Below are 27,940 nucleotides of genomic sequence, written 5' to 3'. Positions count from 1 at the left end.
ACATAGATTTAGGCGTAAGTGATTATTTAAAAAGGACTTAGCAGAGGATCATAAAGGTAAAATTCTATCTCTAATCACCAGCATACGTACTCAACCTGACGAGAGGTTCTGTAATAGTGGCGGTATTTTTAGCCTGTTTGCTCAGCTACATTATGCCATTATAATCAGTATTAGGCATTACATCACAGCATGCGAGAGGGAGGCAAATAAGTGCTTGAAAGAGAACATTATGTTCCTTTTGATTATTAGGCTCGAATGCTAGAGTTTCCCATTTGCATCAAATGAGTCATCCGCGGAGACAGCCAGCTTTATGTTGGGCCTGATTCATCGGCGGCGCAGTCGTGAGCCCCCGAGAGCGCAGAGCAAGAATCAAACGCTCATTGACACTTAATGGCACTGTGTACATGATAAATACACCCGGCAGCCGTTGAGGAGCGCGCCGAGGCTCCTCGCGGCTGCAGAGATCCACAGCCAATTATCATGTGAACGGGCGGATGAGGAAGGTATCAGAGGTGCCGCCGACTGCGCTTTAGCATGACTCAATTATTACTTAAGTGTTACCAGTTGAATTATGGGATTGCTGCAGTGCCGTCTTTGTTGTTGTCACACTCGGAGAGCAGGGCTGTTGTGCAGCAACTGGAAGCTAATGCGCTGGCAAACGCACCCCTCGCCCGCCTCTATTAGTGCGGTTCTCAGCTCATTATATCCCGAGGAATTCCAACTACATGCTGATGAATTACTCCAGTCAAGACAACACTTGTTAAACCAAATAAAAGGACAATAAACGTGAGCTGATTTATAGTGGAGGCGGGATGAAAACACATAGCGCTTCACCACAGCTGCCTGGAGAAATTAGAAACATCGCAGTAACCTTTAAAAATGAAGAATGGCTCTAATTTATCCCAAAAAGCAGGAAATCTGATGAAGCTCCTGCCGCCGCTCACCTAGCTGTGCCCTCTCCCTTTGGACATCCTTGAAGTTGAGTCCGCTGGTCAGGGTGCTTTCTCTGTAGCGGTGGAGGGCCTCTCGCCTCCCGTTGGTCCCCAGCTCCCGGAGCACGGAGGCTTTGAGAGGCTCCGCTTTCAGACCGTGGGCCCATCCTGAGAAGTCCGGTACCGTCCACTTCACCAGGTCCTCCAAGCGCACAATCACCTTCTCAGACACTGCAATGACCTCGTGCTGAAAGCAAACAGAAGCACATTCAGGAGCGACTAAAGGGAGAGCGATGAATGCAGATTTTGCAGTTATTCATCACTAAAGATGAACTGCACAAAGCCAAACGATGTGGACTAAAGGATTCACATCCTTTGGTATTATCACAAATAGAATCACTCTTTGCATATTAGTATAGTAAAATAGCTTCAACGTTACACTAAGCTATAAGTTATATAAATGTGGAGGACATGGTTTGTGATAAAGTGTAAACACATGAAATGAGTAGTTAAGAGCTGAACTTGAATTCAAGCACAGTCGTTGGACTAATTGTGTCAGCGTTGAGAATAAAGCAGCATTAGAAGAATTTAAATCAGAGCAAGTAGCGCAAACAACAGCGCCGTCCCTATTTACCAGCCCCATCGGTGTGTGAGTCAAACAGCATCGCTGTGGATGCACATTAATGTAAGTAAATCACGGCGCCATGAATATGGATGGCGCGGGTGATTACTGAATTGAATTTACGCCAGCAGTTAAATCAATGTCAACGAGGGCGCGGTTGTTTTTTGATTAGCATATAGGAAGCCGATCTGTTGATATTCACCACCACTGTTAAAGCCTTAAACGGGGGAAATGCTGCGGCGCAGGCGTAACGAAGCAGCCGCAGAACCGTGAGCCTCTGGTCTGACACACAATAAAACTAATGTCAGGAAACTATAAAGGTAAATCCGAAGCGTGCGGTGCACGGCTGAGTGAGTCGAGCCCGGCTGCGTGTGTGTACATACTCCAGCCTGTTCAGCTGTCTTACTTAATATGATTTGCTCTCGCTCCAGCGTGTCCTTCAACCAGTTATTTTTTTCCCCCCGCGCTTGATTCAGCCCCTTTTAATAACTCGCGTACTCGAAAAACTCAAAGAAGCCCAATGAAGAGAGAGAGAGAGAGAGAGAGAGAGCGAGCGAGCGAGCGAGAAGGAAGTAGAGATGCTTAAATGTGTTTCCATTTGAAGGACTAATGGCTGGAGTGCTTGTTACCAACAGAGTGGAGTGGTGTGCTGGAAGATGGCTATTACAGAAACAGGGAAATCTGGAGGACAGATGTGTACAGGCAGAAATGCAGACACTCAGCGTAGGTCTCTGATGTTTACCTTGGTTATCTTCAATTTAGGAGGCATCTGGGTGCACGTACATATTTCCTGTCAAGCCGCCTGCACATTACTGCCATTAAAATAACAGTCATTTGTGCCGTTTTGCTCCATTCGTGCATTGTAGGTATGGGCACAAAAACAGCTGCGGCGAAACAATCTGCTTTAATCTAAATGATCCACTGCCGTAATTCCCTCGGCTGCGAGGCTGAAAACATCCCGTCCACGTCTTTGGGCGTTTTTTACAACCATCTCCGTCTATTAACGGATAATTTTACCACAACGCTGAAAACAAACACATGACTTTATGGCTTCTTTTCAGATTCTCTCTGAGTGCTCTGTCTATACAATTATCCATTTTCAGTTCTCACATCATCTGCAACTACAGGCGTATCAAATCCCAAGCAGTTGGAGACAGTATTTCCTTATAAAGGAAAAGCCTGTGAGGGATAGCTTGATATAGCTGTGCCTCCCTCACTAAGTAGAAACATCAAACATGGGTTTTCGGTCTTCTTATAATGAGCTGTCTTCAGCTGTCAAGTGGTGGCGGGTGGTTGTAACTGGCTTTCCATGCAATGAAAAACTGACTGCTGTTCCTGCCTTCAGAAAAGCAGGCCATCTGAATAATGTAGAGCAACAGTAAGCAGCATTCAGCCTGCAGCCAGTCGCCAAATTGTACTGGATCTGTGCGGAATGCGATACTGTACTTTGACGCAATCTACAGTAGCGGCGCAGCCGTGAAATACTCCGCCTCTCTTCATTTTACACCAAAACAAGTCGCTGGATGCGTCTCGGAGCGAGGCTGCTCGGCGAGTTCACCAGAGCCGTAAAAGCACTCCGTCGCTGCCTCTGTATCAATCAGCTGAGCGACGCGAGCGTCAACAACTCCTGTTCGGAGACTTGTTCTGCTCGAGAGCGAAGCACAACAGGTGAGAGCAATTCAGCAGCTGTCAACACAGTCTGGAATACAATCAGTCTATGAAGCGGGCCGCTCCAGAACCGGGCCCCGTCCATCAGCTCGGCGGCGCGTGGTTTTGCACAAATCGTATTTGATTGAGAAATGCTGAAGCAAATAGTGTCGAATTAAGAAACGTGCAGCAGTTTCTGTGCAAGAGGTTTCTGAGAAGCCGCAGAACCCAGAAATGAACAGGGGCTGCGGCGAATGTTGAAAAACTCGACTGTGTTCTTGGTAATTGTTCAATCATTAATACAGTAAGTCAGTTTGAAAAAAACTAAAAGCCACCGACCTGATTCCTGGCAAACTTTAGTGACTGTGACTTTCTAACAGTTGAGCTGAAGTTTTCGCGTTTTCAGGTTTCAAACGGGCTTCAGAACCTTGGGCAGAGAACCGTGGGCCCGCGGGCCGCGTCCCGTTTCGCCCCGAAGCCTGTCAATGAGCGCGCGTAAACTTCTCGACGGCGCCTTTTATGACTGTGCTAAAACGCAAGGCAACACATTAACAGCCGAATGCCACGTCCTGCCTCTGTTCTCCTATCAATAATTCATGTTATTACTGCAGCAGCGTGATATCTCCAAAAACATTACGGGCTGAATTTATTGCTACGACGGCACATAATGGACTGAAAGTGGTAAAAACGCAGGCGTCTGCTGTGAAACCGTAGATAACTCTGCTCCAGCTACACGACACTCCGGCAACCTCATTGAAATTAAATTCGCTAAAATCCATATCATTCAATTTCTATGGATGCGGTGATGTACTGGCGGCCAAGCGGCACATGAGGGACATTCCCGATTCTGCACTGGGTGATCCGATTAGAAACAATGCACCCTGAAATATTCCATATCACTCCCAACAATCCGGCGTGAGAAATCCGGGCCGCGGCGCCGCGGCCGGTGACGCGGGCGTTCCGGCCTGTCAGCGCTCCGCGGCCGAGCGGCTCATCGCTCCGACAGGACTCGGGGCTCGGGGAGTCAAACGGGGTGCGAGCTCCCGGTGGGTGGCGCCTTTCCACAACACACACCCCCCCACCACCACCCGTCACGCCGGGAGGGGTTTCAGCCCGCTGCCTCCGAGAGGTCAGCCCTGGAATTCCTGAGGCCAAAGGAGATTAGTAATTGAGTAATGGACATGGTGACATGCACAATGAGGAGACAGAGGAGGAGGAAAAGAAGGAGAGAGACAGAACGAGGGTATGAAACACAATATGAGTTCATTATCTGTCTCTCCTCCCCACGACTGACCTTGGCTTCAGCGTCCCAAAACAAACTTATCTGGGAATTAAAGAGGAGCTCAGGGAGTCAGCCAGGGACAATTGAATTAGAATATGTTTTTGACTGACTCAAGACGAGAAGGAGTTCAAGGTGCAGCATTTAAAAGGTGAGAATGATTGTACACAATGTTCCGGCGCTTAATGCATGCAGTTTATTCATATGCATCAAAGTTGCTGTAATATCTGCGGGGTGCTGAACTCATCTTTTATTCACTGATTCCATTATGAGATTGCTCTTACACGCGCCCCGGCTGATGTATGAACTTTGCATCCGAGCGCGGCCGCAAACGACGGAGACAAATAGCGCGGATAACAGTCGTTTTCAAAGGCTCTCTGGAAGCGGGCGAGGCGTCCGTCACGAAAGGTGACACCGCGCCAAAAAACCCGTGTCAGCTCCACTCGAGTCACTGCAGCTCCGCAGCAGCAGCACCTATGGGCTCCGCGGGTCCGAGGAACCGCGGCTGCGGGCGAAAAACACGGGCCGGGGCCCAAAACGTGCGCCCGCGCTGACCTCAAAGGTCAGGATAACGGTGCAAGTGTGGCTGCAGGCGAATGTTTGTCTGCTGGAGCGGTCGGTGACAGAGTGGAAGAAGCCCAAAGAGCAGCAGAGGCCTCGCGCGTGATGACGTGTCATTAAAACGGCTGAGGAGCGTCAGGCAACGCCGCCGACGGCCCCTACGTCGCGTTAGCGGACAGTGTTAGCGGGCTGCGTTAGCGGGTCGTTAAGGCCTTTGAAGTGGCTCCTATTCCATTTGAAAAGTTTCAAATTACACTATCCTAAAAAAGCTGGTAATAATTTACATGCTATTCCAGCGGCGGCGAGGAATTCACTGGAGGGCAGTGTTCAGAGTTAATGGCTTGTTCTGCGGCAGGAGGAGGCGCACGCGTGCGCACACGCCCCCCTCCTCACCCCCTCCTCCCCCCCAATATCCCCTGGCCCCCCACTTCTAAATTCCTGCCATTGTTGTGTGAATGGGGAGATTTGGCATGATGCGCCGGCCGGTGGGGACAACACAGACGTATGGATGCACTACAGCCGTCGCGTCCCATCACATTCGCACAGCGGCCGGACGACCCCATCCATCGAAATGCCGCTCGCATATCTGAGCGCCTTACACTGAACTCAACTAGCATCCCAGATGCCTAAATTACCCATTCAGGGTTTTTCCCTTAGGAAAAATCAAAGAAGCAGCAAATGAATACAATCTAATTTCCCTACAAGCTGGCTTTCCAGGCACCGAAACACATGCATGGACTACTGCCACGAACTGAAGAAATGGCTCTGGACACGTGCCAAAGTGTTTTCCACAGCAATCAATACTGGCCTACTGCTGCAGTCCCCAGCCTCTCAGTGTGTGTGTGTGTGTGTGTGTGTGTGTGTGTGTGTGTGTGTGCGCGCGCGTGCACTGCATGAGTGTGTATGTGTGTGTGTGTGTGTGTGTGTGTGTGTGTGTGTGAGCCAAAGCCTTGTCAGCTAGAGGGACAGAATAGAGGAGAAGAGAGGTCAGATGAAATCAGAGGTGATGATAATAGCACATTAATATAACATGATCCAGAAATATTCTCTGCGGTTGTGAATTCCCATTAAGAGCACCCTGCTGTATTTGCACTAAAGTGGGATATATAGTAGAAGATAAGCACCAGCAATTAAAGATGGTGTGTATAGGTGCCGAGACGTTATCTACAACAGCTCACTCCTGCAGGAGGAAGTCCAACAACTGAAGGTGTTACTGTACTGCACCAGGAGAGGAATAACATGTCACTCAATGACTTTTAAAGCACATGTGACTGTTTAGTCAGTGGCAGTTCGCAGGCAGGCAAACAGAGCAGAGGCCCCGGTGGAGGGTTTGTCATAATGGGTGAGCAACTCCACACAAAGGCTGTTTAAAGAGCAACTGGTGGGGGTAAACACTGTTTGTCAGACTGGGCCGCGGCAAAGAAAGCGCTTCCTCCACATATGGACTTAATAATTAACTCTATAAATGGATTAATACGTTTCTCTGGCGCTGTTTATCTGCCATTCAGCAACCGCTGACGTCCGTTCACGCAATCACTATTTTCACTTCCAGCCTCGAGAAAAACCTGCACGGGAGGTGAGGCTGGCTGCGTTTATGAGAAGGACTTGACCTCCAACCCTGTGACAGAAGGAAAACAAGCACAGTGGGTCATGGGTTGGTTCCTCTCGTTGCCAACGGAGGCCGAGGGCGAACGAATACCTGAGAAACAACCAGGAAATGACATCACGCCTCGGTGCCGCCAACACGGGCCAATCAGTAACCTGATTCTGGAGAGCCGGGTTCAACGCGGGGCCTGTCGCAATCAGGGGGACGAGGCTTCAAAATAAGAGCCTCCTCGGTGGCACGACTCTGTTTACTGTGTCACAAACTTCTGCTTTCATGTTGTGTGAAAACATTCTAGAGTGAAACCTGACGTGAGCCAAGAATAGGCGTCACGCGCCCGAACGGTGTCGAGCTGCGGCTCTACCTGACGCCGCTGCAGAGCCGTGCGAGAGCAGCCACTTCCTGAGAGCCCCGCGCTATCGGGTTCATATCTGTGTGAGTCACCGGGCTAATTTAGACTCTTGATTTTGCGCCAGTCAATTACACATTTACAGTGTAACTCGGCAGCCATTAATCTGGGGGGGGGGGGGGGGGGGGGGGGGGGGGGAGTAACGCCGGCTTCACAAACTGCAGCGTTCAGCGTGGCTAGAAATGGAGCCGGTGTTTACCTTTCAGGAAACAGGCCGAGCACCGGCGTTTCTTCCACGCTCCCTGTTTGTTTTCTGGATGACGGCGCGCATCTGCGAGCGCTGCTCGCTGACTCACGCCGCGCAGATCAGCGTTATGGGGCAAAGTCAGCGAGAATCTGAATGGGCTCAGTGAAGGTCATAAAGTGAGTCCAAGTTGTTTCCACTCTGCAGTGTAACATGGAGAGGAGCCCGGAGCAGCCCTTTAATTGAGGTCAGCCTTCAGGCACCTACAGTGCACTTAAATGCAACCTCACCAAATGATATTATTTCACAGTTTTGTCATCAGAGAGCAACTTCAAAGTGACTCAGGCTGTGGCGCTTTTGCAGGGCTGAATGCTGTGATGCACCGCTGTAATCCATGCAGGGAAAATGTTTTTCTTCCTCTTGCGGCTTCACTCTGTTATCACTATCACAACACAAACTATACAGCAGATGTTTCTCCACGCGCACCGTGCGGCGCTTCACGCGCACGCGCCCCGCATTCCCCGAGGTCAGCGCGGCTCCTCCGCTGGATAATAGAATATTTTCCGCGCGTCCGGCTAATGAACTGAAATGCGTGCACTTTGCAATGCAAATAGGGCTCCGGGAAAGGGGGCGGGGCCGACGCGTCGTTGCGCAAGTGTGGCCTTGGAAATCGGCGACGCACGCACTTAAAGTAATTACTAAATAATTGCAGCGTGTTAAAGGCTAAAGCGAGAGGAGCTTCGGGAGATGATACCCGCTCACGGGCGAATCCTGCCACAAGGATGATAGCTCGTCCATAAATAGCCACCTTTCTCATGAAAGGGAAACGCGATAGCCACTCTATTACTCAAGAGGAAAGAATGTAAGTAAACCATCAGCGGAAGACTCGAGTACAAACACGGCTTTGTCCTGCCCCATAAACAATGTACCAGCGGCGGAGAATCATTTCCATACAGCCGCAAGTGATCAAAAGCGAAGGGCAGTAATTAAAGTGCTGTCGTCGCTGGGTGAGAAATATCACAGAGCAAAAACAAAACACCGTTTGTTTTAGAGGCGCTGAGGAGAAACTCTCAATAACCGGAGTAACGCCATTCAGCGCAGCCATGAAACCGGATCACAAGCGCCACATATGGCCACAGTCAATCATAACTATTGCCTTTTCTGCCCGTGCCAACAACAGCTTAATGTAACACAGAGGCGCCTTAAGCGCTGCCCCTAATGTGAGCTGACGGTATCACTCTGTCGAGGACGGGGAATGTCCACATGGACAATTATGCAAAGCGGAGAGTAGTTAAAACATGCAACACGGCTCCGCCACGCTTTATGACTCGTCGTGCCTCTTTCAACATCAGGCAGCGTTACAAAATATCTAATAACTATCGCACTGAGCGATCTGAGCCAGTTTGATCCCATGCATTCATTACCGTTTCGCAATTTCCGCCCATATGTCATTATTTGACACGGTTTACCGAGAAATGAAATAACAGAAGCTCGGCGCAGGATTCTTGCGGATTTTCCCCTTTTATAACACAATTGCCCCATAGAGCGCGGCGCAGCGACACACGGCGCAGCTGGACAAGTGCACATTCAGCAACTGACACCACAATAGACAAACAGGCTTCAGTAAAACGGGAGAACAAATACCGCCGTGGGTCAATCTTTCACTGCTCACATACATCACTGTCAGAACCGCTGCGTGCCAAAGCCTGTGTCACTGTACACCCACGGCCAGATCTTACTTCAGTAAATACGGCGTTTCACAGAAAACGCTGGTAACGAGGCAGGACGCGGCGAGCAAACACGCCGAGCACGCGTAATTATTCTGCGGGCGATTAATATTCCTACCTCTCCGTGAGTGACGGTGCGTCCCTGGGGAGTATCCTCGGGTAGAAAATAAAGTTTGGAGCTTGATAAAAGTTGCTTGCTGGTTCTTTCTTCCCAGAGCAACTGAAGCTCCGCTATGCAAATAGGGTCCTCTGGTTTACATCTGACGAAGAAAAAGTCTCCGAGAGACAAAATCCTCGGTTTAGCGTCCAAGTTAAATTTAAAGGCTTTATAGAATATATATGGTCCATGTAAACCGCAGGGCGAGCCCACCCACTGTAGGAGAGAAACACAAACAGCGGAATTAATATCAACACATTTATCGACAAATGCGGTAAACAAATCGTCGATAGGTGGTGAGAAACATTCCAAACATCCTTGCGTAATTACGCACGGCTGACAAATATCGCACCAGCGTATCTCTGTTTCTGCACACAATTAGTGCCAGCAACTATTTTTAGATGTTCAACATATGACATAGATGTAGTCATACGAAAAGACATGTGTCAAAGTTTGGCGGATTAGACGTGTGAGTGCAGTTTACAGCGTGTGACGCTTAGCCTGAAATAAAATACATCGACGGCTGATAACAAACGTTACCTTCAGTGAGTTCGGCTCCATCTCGACGTTATGAATTGATTAAACTCAACACGCTCTCCAAACTTGCTGGCTTGAATGGATTGCCGAAGGTCCTGCAAGGGAGATAACGCTGGAGAGTTTAAAGCGTCGCGTCCCCGTTGATGACGAGCTGAGCAAAAACATATTTGGGTCGTCATCGTGATACTAGAAATATTCTGTCGGACGGTTTTTTAATTGTATTCAGGAAAACGGCGATTATTATTTTCTGGCGCATTTAAGCCAACATAACAGTACATGTAGACTCGATATTAACTCATATGTCGAAAAACAGAAAATAATTTCATCCATCCATAACAATGTGTTGTATATAAACATTATTAACATCGATTGTGCATGATTTTATGCGGAGAAAAGCTAATTTTGTGCAAATATTCTACATATATGTGCTTTAATGCGACTATGCATCTTCCAGGACTTCTGTAAAAGCCGTTCAGTATGAAAGCACATTTCTCACAGTAATGACACTGAGGCTTGCTGTGGATGCCTTCAAGAAACAATGTTACATGAAAGTTAATAGGGCTATCAAATGATTCCTCAAAAGGCAATGTGGGACCCGTGAGGGGATTTGCTTTGATCGGGACGCGGTATGCGTTATGGCCCAGGCGCGCAGGTTGGATTTAATAGTCAAAATAATGGCCTTTATATATTTTGAGGGAAACATGAAAAGACAAAATTGGCCGAGTTAGAAAGGCGGGCGTCACGAGAAAGAATTCACGAGGCGGTCTATTGTCCGGACATAAATCAGGTTAAAAGGCTCCACTGACCTTGTAAAGACAGCGGGATATATATTTGACACGGGTTAACACATTTACACGATCAAAGCCTCTTATATAATTATGTTGATGAATAGTTACTATTGTAAACACAGTGGGTTTATATCGGTACTAAGGAACTATTGTTATGTTATAATTTATTATTAATAGGGTTGATATTTATAGCAAGTTACACAAAGTTCGCGTGTTCTATTTACGTCTGTGGAGCCATTGTCCTTTCGGTCTCTGCTGAATGTGTGAGCTGTATTTTATCGGCTGTCTGGCATTTGTCATGAGTTCGGTAGTTCCCGTCCTGTCCACAGCGCGGCGCTGTTTCCCCACAGTCCTCCATCCATTGGCCCGCATTTATTCACCACTCAGATCCCAGAGAGTGCAATAACGACACAGGCCTACTTCTGACTCCAGCTATTTCAAGTACACTATTACGCAATGCGCCTTTTCCCCTCCTGTAATCACGGGTAAAGGCATCGCTCCATCCGCATCGATTCACATCCAGCCGAGTGTTTTCTGTGTACGCTGGCACGTTTTGTTATGTTCTATTGGTGCTGCTGCTGTTATGAATAGCTGCGATAAAGACTTCCATCTACATAGTCTGATGACAACAGTGAGGGGGAAAAATTCCATTACACTGACGGTGTCTCTTGTATCTGTACTGCACACGGAACATTATAATATGATATAAATAATACAATATTTGGTAAATAATTCTGTTTTCTGCTTCTCTCCACTGTACTGTATTCATAGAAGCAGCATTAATACTAAAAGAGGAAACGTTCTGGGACTCTCAGATATTTTAAGTACTGGCTCAGAACATTGGTTCTGGATTACCCAGGGGCTCGGCGTCTTATATGTGGCTGCAGTAGTGCTGGGATTCCTGCAGTGCTCTCCAATACAAACCGCAGCTCTTTGTGTTGCCGTTCCTGAATTCTCTCACAGTCATTTCAGCGGACAAATCAATGGGGTTGCATTGTTAATGGCTGCTGCTATGAAGTCCCTGGTTAATCAATGGCACCACTCGAGCTCTTATCTGACAATTGCAAGTGTTTGCCTGTCAACAGACAGGGCCCAGCCGTGATTGCCACATTGTGATGCAGATATCGATGGGAATTGTTGTGGGAAAAGAAATCTTTACTGAAAAGAGACAGAGGTTAGAAACAATGTGATACTTTGATATATTCATATTATATATATTGTAGTTATAAGTATGTGCTTGTTTTATTTTCAAACCTGCTTATGTTTTTCCTTTTTAACCATAACAAAGAAACACACTGTACACAGTTTCCCCTCATGAGTGAACGGAATCATTAAATGAGAAACGAACATGAATGAAAAGAAAACATTTTCTCCATTACTTCAAACTCAACTAATAAGCGGCTGCAGAGAAGCACCGGGAGCCACGTTGGACATGAACATCAATTTGAGGCTGAGCGACTCTGTAAGGCCAGACTCGCATGTAGCAGGGAGTACATGTACATGTTTTTCCACTTGAGGCTATTGTTTCCATTCTCGAATAGATTTTTCCACATCTGCAGCTGCTTCTCACAAGTCTGTTTATTAGGTCGCTTTGCGGGGTGAGGAAGTGAAATAAAATCACTCACTATATGAATATTGTTGTTTCATTTCCAACGTTATGACAGAAAACTGTTGTCACCGCTGTTAATATGCGCTGACGGTAGAAGCCTGAAAGCTCAACACGAAGGCGGCCGTAAAGGAGCAGAACTATGGGAAATAAAAGACAAAGTGGATAAATATGTTTCAGGCACATGCTCGCTTATTGCTCGCCTTTAGCAGAATCTTACAACCACTAGATGAGTGGTACGGAGCGCTTTCTTCTCAGCACAGGTGTTCCACATTCAACATAATGAGGCAGACTCAGCAGGGAACCACAAGTGTGGTTGGAAATCCACCTCAGAACTACAGCGAAGCAGCAAAGAGAAGAAAAAAAACACCAAAATAGTGAATCTCTGACCGACTTGATTGATATGAAGTCTAGTCAGGCTTTAAAGTGCAGATGCCTTTAATCAGACGTAAATTGTGAGCAGTTGAAGAGATGAAATTCAAACTCGACACTGACTCATCCTAAAAGACAAGACTTTGTAACATAACGATGTTGTAGTTTGTTTTATAGGTGTTTAATGACACTGATGAAACAGCGACTAACTGGCTTCTACTTCTAATGTGCTCCACTGCGTTTTTGTCAACTTTTAGTCAAAGTTCATCTTATTTATTCATCAGGAATATATCAGCGACATTCACAAAGGAAAAGTTGGTGGAGACCAATAAAACTGAAAATGTTGGACCCACATTTATTATGTAATGAAGAACATGACAAATTGTTATGAATCCGTGTGCTCCACGTCTGCTGCACACGTAAACAAATGTTTAGCTGTGTTTACGCTGGGCTGTTCAGGGACCTACTGTGCTCTCCATCATTCTGTGTTGAATAAAACGTGTTTTTCTACTTGTGAAACTCACTCGTGCAAAAAGTGGCTGGTTCGGTTGCTCGTTTCCTGGAAGGAAGCCACCTTTCACACGTTAGCTCAGTGCTAAACGCGGCTCATCCTGGCTCATTTACATGAAAGCAAAAGTAAACTGTGAGAAGGTTGCAGCGCAGTAAAAGTTCAACCCTCCAGTAAACATGAAGTGCACCACTCTGTGGAGTATTTACATATCATCCTCTTGACCCGCAGCACAGCAGACTTCTAGCTCAACTCAAGAAAGAAACCCAAACGGCTGAAGCAAGAAAGCTTCTCAGAAATTAGGACAACACAACTCCTACTCAAGCCACAACTGAATTACCCAGTCGATTTATTTATCATTTATCATCAGTGGAAAGCCCTGGGACATTAAAAATCCATCAAGTAAATTTGTCCAGGGGAACATGTTTCAATAGTAACTTTACACCCGCGTCTTTGTGGGGCTGTAATCACATGACAATGCCCCCGGTCTGCAGCATGACTTTAGGGAAGGTAACCGGAGCTGCGGGTGCTGCTGCCGGCCTAATTTTAGCCTCTCACACTCATTATAACGTGGTGTTAGATTTCTCCCCATTCAACCGCATGTGGGTCCACCAACATGGGCCGGAGCCCCGACAAGAAAGGCTCACCTTTAATCAGGGCGCGGGTTTAATGTGGGCCGCGCTCGACGCCGCCTGTGCAGCAGCGGGTGTCGGCCGGCGGAGCGTCGGCTGAATATTAACCCACGAGGCTCATAAATATCTGCGATGCACTGATATCTCCACAACATCAAAGGAGCCACCACATGCGGTGAACTGTGTGCATTATTACTGTTCACAGCAGAATACAAAGCCCCTTGAAAAAAAAACAAGACTCATTTCTCTCTTTTTGTTCTCGTCTAATGTCACACTTGCTTATCTCAGCCGCCGAGCCTCATCGTGTTCTGTGCATCATTTATGGTTTCTGCAATCCACCTTTTACTCAGATCCCTAATTTAGAGTCATTTGCCTGTGATCATACTTAATATAGTATATTTATATGCGTATTAGGTATAGCTATTCATAACAAAAACACTGGCTGGCTCAGGCTGAATGGCTGCCATGACAATGGACTAATTGTCTGCAAAACACAATTTCACATTCACGGACCACTATTACAGCGGAATTGTTTGATAATGTCAAGTGAGTCATTTTATTAAGCGCCGCGCAAATGTAATCATGCGGCAGGGCAACGTGAATTTGAGTGTATACAAGTGTTAACATCACTATGGGTTTTAGGTTATTACCGCTGCAGCAAATGTAAATTCGCCTCATTGAGGGAGAGCACTCGGCTGGATGAGAAATGTGCAAAGCACAAACAAAATGGGCTGCTTCGTTCCCCTGTCATCTGCATACACATCAGGAGACACACACACACACACACACACACACACACACACACACACACACACACACACACACACACACACTCACATTTTATATCTCCCATCTGAAGCCAGGATTAGAGCCATGAATAATGCATTTATGTAAATGTCTGATGAGTATAACTATAAAAGATGAGAGTGATTGAAAAGGCATTTTGTTCGATTGAGTTACAGCTGCCCGTGAGTTATGAGGGTTTTTTTTGGAGATGGAAGCAAAAGCAAACACCACTGAATCTGAGCAGAAGTGGTGTATTTATAAAGCAGTGAGGTCAGAGTGTCACCTCTACATCTGAGGAATGCATTAATACCGAACCTGATCCCAGCATTTATGATTCAGGCGGGTTATTGGGCCCAGTGGTCAAACGATCACTAACTATGGAGGACACTGACCTCAGCCTCCTCCATCTGCGTAACGCATCGCCGCGGCGCTGGATTGTTAGAAAACGGGCATTAATGTCAACAGACATCCAGGATCAGATTCTTCGTCTGCGTCGCCGCGTGCGCACGCCCGCGTGCACGCGCTCCGCAGAGGCAGATATCGTAATCTACGTAATCCCTGCGTCGTGTGGTGATGGACAGCTGCTGACGCGAGGAGAGGAAACTCACCGCGCGCGCACGTACAGTATTAGAGTAAAAAAAAACCTCACCGCATTAATAATTTATCTCATTTTATAAGGCAATTTAGCAGTCACTTGAAGTTGCTATGGCGACGGGGGGTATTTTGAGACAACTAATGACCTATGCAAAACCCACTCACTGTAAACTTCACTCAGGCTAAATGAGCCTGCTGTCTGTGCTGTGTGTGATACATGGCTGAGAACTTAATCCCCGCTCTGTGCTTGGCCTTTTTCTGCTCAGGACAAATTAAGGTTGTTAATATCAATGTGAAACATCTGTGGGCTGTTTACTGTACAGGGAATATGAGCCAAGTAGCAACTCGAGGCCTCATAATAGTCCTTTGTTTTGATTGCTAATGCAGAATTCATAACTGGATGAAGTCAGGAAAAAAAAAACCATCAAGGAGAATGAGTGCTCATGAAATGGCATGAATGTAACTCAATATGTTTCGCACTAAATCCCCTTGAATATCTCTTTATTTTTCAGCTTACGTCAAAGGTTCCACACTGGAAAAGCTTTGAAGACTCACTCTGTTCTGAGGCGAATCATATTCGCCCAATAACTGCTTGGCCTGTTGCAGCTGTCGGGCTGAGGCTGAATGAGTCATGTGTTACCCATTTAAGTCCAAATTCTCCCATGCAAATGCCTGACATATGTGTGTGACTGTGCAGCGGCCGCGGTCGGGGCAGCGCTTTCACAAGAGGGGAGAGAACCCCGGCCGGACCGGGCCTGTGTGGGCGTTTAGCCACCTGCTCCGCCCGCGACCCGCGACCCGCGAACTTAATAAAGACAGTTTATATTTGGGGAACAATCCACTGGTGTTGTTTCTGACATGGCTGTAAAGCGGCAGCAGCTGCCGTGAAATTAAGAGAATAAACAAAGAAGGGGAGGATTCAGGGGCTTCTCCTTAAAAGGAGCGCTCCTCTGGAAAACACGAGTTCCATCCACTCAGCTGGAACGGCAACTACTTGATGTCCCGGCCAAATGTTCCTCATCCCTAAAAATAAGCTGAGGACTGAGTCCAGGCCGGTAATGTTGATAACTTCCTCAGTGCCCAGTGTGTGGAACCTTCTGTAGTAAATGTCAAGCCGGCTAATGAAGGCGTTTTGCCCTGGCCTCGGTGGAAGCCGTGGAGTGGAGCGCCCCCTGGTGGGACACGGCGGGTGTGACACGGCTGAAGTCCACTGGGTCGTGGAAAGTGCAGCGTGGAGGCCGTAGTGAGTGAGTGGGGGCAGAAACAAGAGCTGATTTACGGAGGCTCTGTGTCCTGTCGGCTTGTGATGCGCGACCAACTCGTGGCTGGAGGAGTTGAAGACGTCGTTATGACGTCATCAAAACCAGCTTTTCTCCAATGCGTCAAGCTTTTTCCCACTCGTTTGTCTTTATTATGGCTCTGACGCCAACTCATCTTTATATCCTTCAATGCAAACACAGAAGCCCGAACCTCCTTTTTATGCATTGCTGTCACACTGGGCCATTAAAAGTAACGATATTCCCCATCCGATACAAATTACCTCTGGCGGCGAGCATCTCTTTGTGCTGACACAGCAGGACGCGCAGCTGTGCGTGATTGACGCGGCGGCACAGAGGGAGCCGCTGTTCTGGGATCAGCGGCCGGGGCCCTTCGGCCATCTCTGTCATTATCATCTCCACGCGTGGAACAGCGGCCTCACACAGAGCCAGTGGGCGCCCGGGGTGGGTTCCACCCGACAGAGGAGCGTTTGTTCCCCCCCGTGACTGACGCGCTGCTTCTCGCTCTAATAGAATACGAGTCGACACTTTAACGTCTGCTTTCGCCGCCGCTGTTTTACTTCATGGCCTTGATTCCGGTGAATGTTGGGAACGCGATTTGCGTCTGGTTTAAAATAATGCACCGAATTCCTGCTGCTGAATGAAACACGAGGCCCGGGATGCAAACTGAGAGGAACACTCGACAATCTGGAACAAAGACAGGAAAAACTGGTCTGCTCTCCAAGGTCTCGGGGTCACGTTTCCTCTTGTCTGGTTTTGAAGTGAAACCAAGCCAAGTGGATCAAGGACCAAAATATCAGCCAGTACAACGTTAACTAAAGTGTGTGACAGCCCCGCCGTCTGTTACTGCACTAAAATAGCTTTCCTCGCAGATTTCTTGGTCACAGTTCCCACTTTTCATGAAGCCACCGCCCATTCGTGCTTCACGGGAACGCGAAACAAATGCCCCCCTTCACGCCGTAAACATAGCGACTGTAAGTGGCAGATAGTGAATCAGAGATCAGACTAGAGGAACATGACACACAATATAAACACACTGGAGGGTTTCAGGAGACAGAATCAGAGCCTGCGTCAGCGAATACACGGTTTAGAATGATCACAAACGCATCAAACGAGACGGTATAATTATCCGAAGGCAGCGCGTGGCCTCCATGGTGCGCTTCTGTGTTTATGATGAGAAAACGGCAGGATCACATTAAGTCTAAACATTTACTTTAAAGTGCGATTTAAGATTATCAGCCATTAATCTGAACACAGTCGTTTAAAAGTTTGCTTGGAAGGAATGATTAAAGGGTAAAAGGAAGGAGGGAGGAATTTTCAGAGCCTACAGACGTTTTATCTATAATCTTTTTTGTTTTTTGTGTTTTTGGGGGGATTCAAATGAGGAGCTACGACCTTGTGAAATCAACGGGACAGATGCTGCACTGGATTAAACCACACCGTACAGGTGAACCCAACCACCTGGCCGATTACTGTAAAATAGAATTTAATAGACTGCCTCCAGTCCTCTGTGTGACGTCATCCACCAGTTCGGTTCGCTCCCGGTGATGTAATGCTGCCCTCTCCTGTACAGTCACAGCGTTTGTAACGAACCCCGCGACTCAAGTCATTGTTCAAACAGGTAGTTTTCTGGGTGCTGGGTGGTTCGAAACAGCCGCTGATGCAAATGAATCCCGCAGCGTCTTCATCAGCGGACGCGTCACGCACCATCTGATCCGCAGGAAGACCAAACATCACAATAGACGCGACTTGTCCGGGGCGGGGCTCAAACTTTGGGGACTCGCTCCTTCCAGCAGAAGTCCTCGGCAGCGCAGCGGCGCCGGTTCCACGGGATCACGATGGGCCTGATCAAGTTCGTGTGCGCCGTATTCACCCGCGCGCTGTTCGTGCTGGTGTCGCTGGCCGGCGTCTTGAGGGTGACGTGGGTGAAGAAGGACCCACGCTACTGGTCCCTGGCCGTGCTCTGTGTGCCGCTCGTCGTGGAGATGATAATAACGCTGAAGAGGCGAATGGGACAGGACTACAAATGGTGAGTCCATGCATTCAGGCGTTTAGTTTAATTCAGGACCCTCAGAATCTCATGCATGCTTCTACCTCCCCCTCCCTCCCTCCTCACCCCCTCCTCCTGTTCCCCATCCTGCCCGACCCTGTGCTGCTATTGTGTAATCCGTGGGACGGGCGGAACTGTTGGACCAGAAAGCGACGACCCGCTTTGTCGTTTCTAGTTGTGGGTAAAAGTTTAGATACAGGTCTGTGTAGAGACAATACAGTGCAATAACTTATTAACGATACGGATCATTGGACCGATTGCACCAAATCATCCACCGTGATCTTCCAAAGACTAATCACATCTGTTCTTTGCTCCCGGGGCTGTGTTTATTATGTAGCTCTTTTGATAAGCTTGACGTCTGTCTTGCAGGTTTTCTCCTCCAATTTTCCTCTTCCTCATCAGCATCATTCCGTCCATCTGGTTCCTGGAGCTCCATTACCAGGAGAACCGGACCCTCGACCCCCAGGTACAGTAACTCCTTCCCACGGTTCCGTCGCGTCGTCCAGATGTTGGTGGGCGTGCGGGATGCAGATTGCGCAATGAGGTTTCACGCTTTGCAGCCAATTTGTCCGATTCCACCCTTGAAATGCTTCGTTCTGCTTTTCAGTGCAAGAAGCTGGACTCGTGGGAGAGCGTGCATAGACTGATCAGTGTGAACGCGACGGGGGCGAACCAAACATACCAGAACTACCTGAAAGTAAGTGACAGAATGAACCCATGCTGCTCTGACTTGTCCGGGCTGGTGTCATCCAGGGCAGGGGTGAAAAAAGAGAGAAAAGCTGCCAGTCAAGTTTTTTCTCACGATATATATATATATATTCCCTGGAAACCAATTATAGAAAACACTGTAACAGCATGCATGCCAAAACTAAAGCCTCCCAACATAAACCTTTAGGAGTGTGTATAGTATATCACACACAGCCCCGCAGCATCTAAACACATTAAAACCCAGCGTCAGAGCAACGTGGGGAGACTCAGAGGAAACACAAATCACAGGGAGACGTCAGAAACCGGACGCTTGGAAAGATTCACATCGAACCCACTCACCCTTATTATAATGTCATAATCCTGCAGAACGCACAGGAACTGTAGCTCCGTGTTGCAACAGCAGCGTTTTCAGCCTTTAATAACACGCACTGTATATAATGGAAGCGATAACAGCGAGAGCAGGGCACTTAAAAGCCGGTTATCAGCGCGTCCGTTTACTTGGATGAGGTCCAGGAGCGGCTGCGTTCCACGGGCCCACCCCCCACCCCCCTCCCCGGCCTCTTCCTGGACTAAAACTGGGCAACGTCACGGTGTCACTAAGGAAAAAGTTGTGTTCTCTGTAAACAAATTTCAACAAAATCCAACAAACAGCCTCTGATGCGTTTTAAAGGCCTGTTGCAGTCGTTTCAGGGGAAACCTCGCTCACTGTTGACGCCTTCGCCCTCAGCAACACATCGACGGGGTGCTGTCTGCCGTGTGCTCCAACGACTGGATCCTGGCCCTCCACCAGATCCTGCTCATCCTCCTCATCCTGGGGAAATGGCTGCTGCCCCTGGGGGGCGGGGTCACGCGCGACGAGCTCTCGCAGCTCCTGCTGATCTTCGTGGGCACGGCGGCCGACATCCTGGAGTTCACCAGCGAGACGCTGTCGGACGTCAAGTGGGTGAGGGGTGGACGGGCCCCGGCTGACCTCTGCACTGACTGTAAGGTTCAGGCCCCGGTTCTTGACTTGTGCTGCTTTCCCATGTGTCTCCGCCAGAGAAAACAGCCCTCAGCTGGTCTACATCATCCTGGCTGTGTGGACGTGGAGCATGTTGCAGTTTCCTCTACATCTGTCCGGTCAGTGTGTGTTTGTGTGTCGGACCCTTAAATGTGCTGCTCATTAAGTCGTTACAGCCGCTCGCTGTTGTAAATAAAAAAGTTTTTTTGCGTGGGACTCTTCCAAACAGCGCTTTAAGACGCTGGCAAAACATTAGTGAAGCGAGCGGCGTCCATAAAAGTGCTGTGAGAAACCAGTGAGAGTTAGCGTAGCTTTAGCCGGGCCTCACATCCCCCACGAGGCTTCAGTCGGACGTGGGAGTGGTCGGTGCTGTGCTTCTAAAAATGGACCTTCACCGGGAAGGATGCACGGCAGCAGTTTGTTTAAATCCAGTTCCATCTGGACGTCTCTGATGAGAAGAGGCCGTTATCAGGCAAAGCTCCTCCATCAGATGTGTTTCTGCGCCGGGGCCTGGAGCAACAAAGTGGCTTTCATGAGCAAAGATCATTACGGTGTGATAATAAACACCCGGCTTTGTTCTTGGAGAAACCAACCCCTGCTAATCCTCTAAATTATTCAGCGTAGACCTTTAAAATGTTACAGACGGATGTCGACTGATATGATACATGAAGTTACTCAGTGAAGCACTTTGCTTCAGTCGCGTTGTGTGATGGGTCGGCAGCTCTCATCCAAATGGACTGTGATGTTATCTCCAATAGTTCTACAGAATCCCTGCCCAGTTTCCCTCTAAGCCTCACGCCGTGCTCTTTGTGTGTCTTGGACAGTCGTGAACACAAAGTCGGAGCGCGAGGACGACGCCCCGGAGACGAGCCTCCTGGTCAAACACAGCACGGACATCTGGAACGTCATGGAGGCCCTGTTCATCCAGGACGGGCCCTTCCTGGTGGTCCGGCTCACCGTCATGACCTACTACAACGTCTTCCACCAGATGCTGGGCTTCTTCGCCATCAAGAACTTCCTGGTGGTGGTCCTGAACCTGTACAGGCTGGCGGTGATATGCCAGGACTTCAGACCCCCCGGCGGCGGCAGGAGGCCGAGCGCCGCGCCGTGATGCGGGTGAGCGAGTCCAGGGGGAGGAGGCTCGGATGCCGGAGGGCAGCGTTAGAGGGCAGGAGGAGCACGGAGGAGAAACGCATGCACCGTTTGCAGAATTCATTAGTGGTGAATGACCGATGCTGTTTGGAGCAGAAAGCTGTGACCCACCACATTTTTGTACTTGAGATTTTCTTTTGCAGCTGACCTCAGCCGGCTCTGATACACTACCATATTGAATACTTGCATGTGAGCCAGGACATGAGGAGCAGAATATAGTTTACTGTTACCGATACTGTTATTATTTGATATAAAGGAGGAACAATCATTCCAGTGACACACACTCACTTCAGAAGACTGAAAAACATTCACATTTGTTCTGTCAGAGGAATCAATGTGAACTTTTGTTTGATGTTTAAAAGTGAAGCAACTGGAGACAAAGAGCACATCTGAATGACCTTGTGTAACTCTCTCTGTCAGTGAAGTTTAGTGTGGGATTTTCACACAGCGACACAGTGTTAAAGTGTTTAATGCAGAACTTGTGGCAAATACAACAGTTTGTTACAAATGTTTTAATGTATTTTTCTACAATTTTGCATATCTTATTTTTTTTATTTTGAATAAAATTGAATTATTACTGTATCTCGTTATTTTGACTTTTTATTTTTATTTATAGCCACAGTTGGCCTCTTGGTGGCCCCTTTTCTCACCCATGAGCTTTTGCACGTTACACATCCAACACAGACTTCAGTAATGACTCAGTAATGATTAACCAGTTAACTGGAGAGGATGACGTCATAACCCTGCGTAAACATTTGTATTGAAAACGTTAACATACAAAGTCCATTTTCTTTAGGACCTTTTTCCAAACGTGGTTCTGCGTTTCTCCGCTCTTTGCTGCCATCGTGTGGCAACATCATGTCTCGCGTCTTGTCGAAGTCTCGCTTTTCTCTGTACTGTTTCTCACGCACACTTTCACCATCGTGACTAATTTCTGCTGTCTATTATCACCGACTGTGAAAAGCCTCCAGTGTAAAGTGTAGAAACGTTCCTAAAAGTCCGGAATCAACTTTCGCCTGCGCCTCGGGAGCAGTTGGTTCGCTCCGGGTGTGTAACCCGACCCAGGAATGGGGCTGGGCCCGACTCGCCTCTTTTATTACCGGACAAGCCCAGCCTTTCAGGTCGCAAACGGGTTTCATCACAGTCGGGTGGGGCAAACTTTTCCTGCGCAAAGACGCGCCCGGCGCTCCCGCACACCTTATAACGCACCGCACCGCGTCCGCCGCACGTCCTTCCCTCGCCTCCGCTCCACGCACTCCGGTCGTCGGTCATGTTCCGCTGTGGGATCTCCTACCCGCGCTGCAGGTGGATCGTGCCCCTGCTCGTGCTCTTCGCCATTATTTTCGACATCGTCGCCATCGCCGCCTCCTCGGGGTGGGTCGAGGACGAGGACGCCAGGTCTCACTACGCCAGTATGTGGGACCAGTGTCGAGGCAGGGACGACAACTGGGAGTGCAAGTCGCTCATGGAGTACAGTGAGTACAACACAATGGGTCGTTATGAAACACACGGTGTCGCGTGAAAGCGGAGAAAGCGCACGGTTTCATCCGAAAAGACGCGTCGACTCCACAGTCGCGTGTAAAATGTAACATCCGCGTATTGGAACTGGAAAGACTCGACCCTTGACAAACTCAGACTAAAAGTCCCGGAGGCAGGAAGGAGGCCTGCAGCGCTGCCTCTGAGCCAGGCAGCATGAACTTTGGACACACTGCTCGGTTATCGGCCCCAGTGCGTAAAAAGCCGAAATTCTGCCGTGAGTTGGAATAATTAAACCGTCTCCTTTAATCCCTTTCAAAGTCGAGGGTGTTTGTGTAGCAGCGGCAGGTTTGGAAGCTCCAAAGAAGCCACAGGTGGACGATCCAGTAACACTGTAGCTCTGCTGCCACCAGTGCGTGTGTTTGAGTGCAGTCGTGGATTCTCCGTCTTATTATAGTGGGGGTGCGAAACGTCTGCAGCAGCTCCGCTTGTGGAAACACATTCCACAGTTCGCCTTCGCGGCCCAGTGTTTGCGGTTCCGTCTCCTCAGGCTGCTTCACTGCGACGCCCCATGAAACCCTGTCAAGCAGATGGTGGAGCGGCGGAGATGGCGGAGGGCCCGTGTCAACGCTGGCTGGAAACCAGGCGCTGCTCCAGGTGCTTTGTGATGCACGGAGGGAGCTGTTGGAACCAGCAGACCTGCGGTCGCGCTCGCCTCCGCAGCCTGCGTTCGTGTCGTTCCACACCCGCAGTCACCTTGTGCTGTAGCTATGGACGCACACTGTGACCTGCACAGCCGTGAAGCGCACACACGTCCCCAGAGGTTCATTCGGTGACTGTAGGTCGTGGGACAGGACTCTGTGGAGCCCAGATCTTAGAAGGGACGTGGGATTAAACACAAAGATGGTCATAGGCGGATCCTCACTTGGCTGCGGAAACGCTGCCTTCCTGAGAACAAGAAGAAGCAGGTTCCTGTCTGGTCATGAACAGCAAAACAAATGGAAAGTGGATGAATCATAATTAGAAGGAATCAAGGACCTGAAATGGCGCTGTGAAATGTGAAAAGTAGTTCGACAGTGTTTTGGAGACAGCCTGTTCTCTATGAAGTGTGATCCGCGTGATAAAATACCATCACTTCTTCATTGAGCACAACCTGAGTTCACCCTGAAGTGAAGCGCTCAGATTTCGATGACTGTGACAGTCTGGGGCCGGTCCACACCCAACATTCCCCGAATTCAAAACAGAGACGACAAACAGACGCGATACAAGAGTACGACGGAGCGAAGCTGTGGTTCACAGCAGGAAAAAGTTTAGCTGTAGTTTAATAAACGGGTCACCCACTTTCTCTGTTTTATCTATTATATCTACATTTTCATCAAAGTGGACTGACTTTCACCTAAAGTGACCTGAAAACGTTCACGTCCGCTGGTTTATATCAGTTCAAATATCTCCAGTTCACCAGAGTGCAGCTGATGCTTTATCACTGTCACAACCACAGCGCTACGACGCGTTCCGTGTTTGTTTTTATATTGTGGAGGCAGATATAATCCTGCTCCACCTTCAGCTGGATGATCCCTAGCGTTCTAACGTGTAGATTGGTTTTAAACTCCAGCATGTGTGAGTCCATCGCTGCTCTTATCTCATCTGGGAGGCAGTGAAGGCAAACAGAGAGGGGGCTGGAGTTTCTCAGCGAGCGCTGGTTTCGCTCCAGTCCTTTGCTTTTGTGCAGACTCACAACACGACACTACCACACTTTACACTCAGGAGAAAGTTTTCCGTTTGGAGAAATCGACGGCCGCTTCACATCAGATGCTGCACACTGTCAGTGGGCGTGAGCGGCTCTTAGCATGACTGTTATTAGTGCGAAGGAGGACGGGACCTGTCCGACTGGTGAGACGCGCCTCGGCTGAGGCAGGACATTATTACAACACACACACACACACACTCATGCACGCGGTGAATAAACCCGGGTGTCGACTGATACAGTAACAGGGCGTTGGGAGGAACCGACACAGTCATGAAGTCCCACCTACGTTTTTGCATCGTGCTTCATTCAGAGGAAGCGTCTCTGTTGCAGGTGAACAACCCCAGAGTTATTATACAGATTTAAAGCTAATGATCTGTCAGCTGTTTATAAATGCACAACCTCCAGTGCTGAAGGTTAAGCTCTTAATTATAGAGGACGTGAGTGAAAGTGTGTGTGGGCTGTGGTGGGTGTGTGTGGTTCACTCCTCCTGAACTTTGACCTCTGGCCTGCGTCGCGAGGTCGCGGTGCGAGTGGTGAGGCAGCGACAGCTCATTAGGGCTGCAGCAGTGACTGAGGCCACACACACGAAACAGGGGATTCACACCTAGAACGACATCATCCAGTCATAACGGCCGACCCGCGTACGCGAACAGCCATGTTGACCTCGTGCTCGTGTTTCCTGTCTAATCCCCGCGTTGGTTGCTTCTGACCCGCAGGTTGGGCCCAGGCGGTGGCTGCTCTCATGCTCATCGGCCTCATCCTCCTCCTCATCGCCTTCATCCTCGCCTGCGTGGGCCTGTGCGGCTCGCTCAACATCGGGCTGATGCCCGTCATAGGAGGACTGCTGTTCATCGTCGGTAAGACGCTCACACGCCTGTAACTGCGATGGAGTCAGTGAGTTCAGCGCAGCTGCAGCCACGCTGTTAATATCTCTGTAGATGCTACTGATCTGCACGCACAATGTTATTAAATAATGTAGTTATGTGATATAAAATATTTAAAAGGTAATGAATCTATTTATTAAATGATGTAACTGCTATGATTCACCCACAATATTTAAACTATACCAAAACTTTTTAATGTCATTTTGAGTAGTAGTTTGACTATTTATCATCATCATCATCACGACCAGAAGAAGCCAAATGATGAGATTTAAAATGAAGTACAACACCAATGTTCCTTTAAGGCACGTTTGTTGTAGAAGTCAAAAGGTCAAAGGTTAACAGGGCATTGCAGTAACTGTACGGTAAATTTAGCCCTTTCTTTGTGGGAGTGATGATGAGAAATAGGCGAGAAGGAGAAAGGGAGTGGACGGTAGAACACGATCCAGACGTGGGGGGGCCGTCTGCGATGGCGCCGCGGAACAGCTGCTTTCGTCTGTTCCTGAGGCCGAGTCGCGTCACGCCGAGTCTGAGAAAACAGCCGCTCGTCGGCCGGTTGGTTTGTTGTAGCAACGGAGGAGTGACTCATGACGCTCTCACCTTATTCTGACTGACTGAAGTATCAACAGGAGGAAAACACACAGAATCAATACAGAGAAACAGATGACAACATTAAAAGAATTTATTAATGAGCGTTAACTTCACGTTGAGTCATGAGTGAGGAGTTTTGCCTTCACGCCCTCGTCCCACCTTGGCTCCAGGGCACCGTCACACCTGTCCCGATCAGAACCGCGGCCGGCTGACGCGGCGGCGCTGACGCGGCGGCGCGGACGCGCTCGTGGGCGTCCGGCTGTGACTCCCTCTCGCCGCCACGCTGACCCCCTGTGTCTCCCTGCAGTGGTCGTCCAGATCATCGCCCTCATCCTCTACCCCGTCAAGTTCAACGAGCTGATCTTCGAGGGCCACTACTACTACACCTGGGCCTACGGCTTCGGCTGGGGCGCCACCATCCTCTGCATCGGCTGCGGCGTCCTCTTCTGCTGCCTCCCCAACTACGAGGACGAGCTGAGCGGCATCGCCAAGACGAAGTACATCTACACCCACGCCTGAGCGCCGCCCCGGCGCCGCCGCTCTCCCCCATCACGCTGCCGCTGAACATATCCTCAAAGTCCTTGTCTGTTGCGTTGCGTTTGTTGGTCAGCGACACGTCCTCCTCCAGACGCGGGGAGACCGTGGCCTCTGATCGGACCCGTTTTGATTGTTTCCAAGGTCAGCATCCTAAATCGGGTTCTGGTCTTTTCCACTTCCTGTAAAACATATTCCACATTTTATCTGTAGTTTCTTATCAGGACCACGTAAGTGCACTTAACTTCTGGGACGTCGTTTTGTGTGACGTAGAATTTTAAGAATCGTCATAGGTTCAGTCCCGAGTGTTCACTGAACGTTTCTTACTTCCTCTTCATTCTGTGGATAAAAGCTGTAAATGTAGTTTGAGTTGATTTCGCATCACTTTGTATATTTTTATTAGCTGTTGCTGTTTTTACATGCTTGTAATTAGTCAGTACCAAAGGGTTTAAGCTGTGGGAGAGCTCAGTGCTGTGCTTTTGTCTGTTCTGAACATATAACTAATACACTGTGACCATCGTCATGGTTGGTGGTGGATTTAATCTGCAAACCTAAAAACCTATTTGCATTTAGACCTGAGACATTTTCTACTTTGTGACTTAGGCTTTTTATAATGTGATCATTCTGACGGTGCCGTGGGTCCAACTGCACAAATACCAGCCTGGTTAGAGAACGATCCAAACGGATCTGCCGCGGTGAGGACGCAGTGTGTCCCACTGACGGAAAAGGAAACGGCCTCGTTCCACACTTCAGGACCAGTCGACCTCACAGCGTTGTGCGATGTGTTCGGTTTTGTGAAACGCCGCCCTTCTCTTCTTCACTGTTGTGTTGGTGAATTCTCGACTTTCCCGTCAGACGGGTTTTTTGCACTCGTTCCCATTCACCGGTCGATTTCAGTTCAGAACAAAATCATGCCCGAACAAGTCGGATTCACCACGAAGAGTCCGTCTAAAGAAGGTGATGTGAAATAACACAAACCATTTTTTTCTTCTAACGAGTTTTAAATCGTGTATCTATCGAATTGAATAATCCAAGAGTGAAGTCATTCTGGAACTTTCTGCTGTCGTACAGAGTGAATAGTTTTGGTTGTCTGTATTTTTGATGCAATAAAGAGCTGTTTTCCATTTGAGAGGTCTCTGCTCAGACTGTTTCATTGCTGGTGGTTTGTGTAGCCTGCATCGCGTGTCCCACGTGTGTTTGTCGCCGTGCACACGGGAACGAGCACAGCTGATAAATACCAGGTCTGCACACATGAGTCACGGCTGACTGTGGCGGGCGCACGCCCAACGGGACACACCCTGGAAAACACGCGGGCGAGAACTCGAACCAGCGCCTCTGCTCTAAGAAGTCAGAGAAAGCACAGGGCCATTAAATACACGCACCACGGTGATGTTCAGGCTCATTTTTACAATCTATCGCATGGATTTACATGTTCGAGCATGTTTTACCTCAGGCACCTCTCTGTTTGAGTCCAGACGTATGATGTGAAAACTCATTCAGGGCAGTTACAGTAATAAGTTCAGGTCCCATTAGATTAAGATGCACAGCTGGAAGTTTTACTGAGCTAAGACTTCACTGGA

The 27,940-nt window shown here is 48.6% G+C and overlaps 3 protein-coding genes across 5 annotated transcripts in view; 2 read left to right on the top strand and 1 right to left on the bottom strand.

The window, feature by feature from the left end:
- arid5b (AT-rich interaction domain 5B) overlaps window positions 1–9,814 on the bottom strand; it is a 59,542-nt gene extending 49,728 nt beyond the window's left edge. Inside the window, exons 1-3 of one of the 2 annotated variants that reach the window (XM_029175492.3) lie at window positions 9,662–9,814; window positions 9,083–9,337; window positions 945–1,179 (exon numbers count right to left, since the gene is read on the bottom strand). In XM_029175492.3, the coding sequence (XP_029031325.1) occupies window positions 945–1,179; window positions 9,083–9,337; window positions 9,662–9,682 (511 nt within the window). In that variant the 5' untranslated portion in view covers window positions 9,683–9,814. Of the gene's footprint in view, window positions 1–944; window positions 1,180–2,296; window positions 5,369–9,082; window positions 9,338–9,661 lie in introns of those variants that run through there. The other variant, XM_029175493.3, reaches the window with a different exon arrangement.
- Window positions 9,815–16,810: 6,996 nt separating this feature from the next.
- On the top strand, window positions 16,811–21,713 carry LOC114841825 (transmembrane protein 26-like). 2 transcript variants are annotated; one of them, XM_029126985.3, is made up of 6 exons: window positions 16,811–18,250; window positions 18,641–18,737; window positions 18,879–18,968; window positions 19,707–19,922; window positions 20,019–20,098; window positions 20,804–21,713. In XM_029126985.3, the coding sequence occupies exons 1-6, from the start codon at window positions 18,060–18,062 to the stop codon at window positions 21,276–21,278; spliced, it is 1,149 nt and encodes a 382-aa protein (XP_028982818.1). In that variant the 5' UTR covers window positions 16,811–18,059; the 3' UTR covers window positions 21,279–21,713. The 2 variants fall into 2 exon arrangements, with proteins under 2 accessions (XP_028982818.1, XP_028982819.1); XM_029126986.2 differs by having other exon boundaries at window positions 19,707–19,918; window positions 20,804–21,234.
- Window positions 21,714–22,247: 534 nt separating this feature from the next.
- Window positions 22,248–27,489, top strand: perp (p53 apoptosis effector related to pmp22). The gene is made up of 3 exons (XM_029126987.3): window positions 22,248–22,606; window positions 25,071–25,211; window positions 26,134–27,489. The coding sequence occupies exons 1-3, from the start codon at window positions 22,402–22,404 to the stop codon at window positions 26,343–26,345; spliced, it is 558 nt and encodes a 185-aa protein (XP_028982820.1). The 5' UTR covers window positions 22,248–22,401; the 3' UTR covers window positions 26,346–27,489.
- The last annotated feature ends 451 nt before the right edge of the window (window positions 27,490–27,940 follow it).

Source organism: Betta splendens, chromosome 15, assembly GCF_900634795.4.
Source record: "Betta splendens chromosome 15, fBetSpl5.4, whole genome shotgun sequence".
Taxonomy (NCBI): domain Eukaryota; kingdom Metazoa; phylum Chordata; class Actinopteri; order Anabantiformes; family Osphronemidae; genus Betta; species Betta splendens.
The sequence above is the reverse complement of the archived record's forward strand: the minus strand, read 5'-3'. Positions and strand labels throughout refer to the sequence as shown.

Bases quoted from the DNA above. Each gene is read 5' to 3' on its own strand.
- LOC114841825 (XM_029126985.3), top strand. From the start codon at position 18,060: ATGGGCCTGATCAAGTTCGTGTGCGCCGTATTCACCCGCGCGCTGTTC. The intron at 19,923-20,018 runs GTGAGGGGTGGA...TGTCTCCGCCAG, and splicing joins CGCTGTCGGACGTCAAGTGG to AGAAAACAGCCCTCAGCTGG. The intron at 20,099-20,803 runs GTCAGTGTGTGT...TGTCTTGGACAG, and splicing joins GTTTCCTCTACATCTGTCCG to TCGTGAACACAAAGTCGGAG.
- perp (XM_029126987.3), top strand. From the start codon at position 22,402: ATGTTCCGCTGTGGGATCTCCTACCCGCGCTGCAGGTGGATCGTGCCC. The intron at 22,607-25,070 runs GTGAGTACAACA...TCTGACCCGCAG, and splicing joins CAAGTCGCTCATGGAGTACA to GTTGGGCCCAGGCGGTGGCT. The intron at 25,212-26,133 runs GTAAGACGCTCA...GTCTCCCTGCAG, and splicing joins AGGACTGCTGTTCATCGTCG to TGGTCGTCCAGATCATCGCC.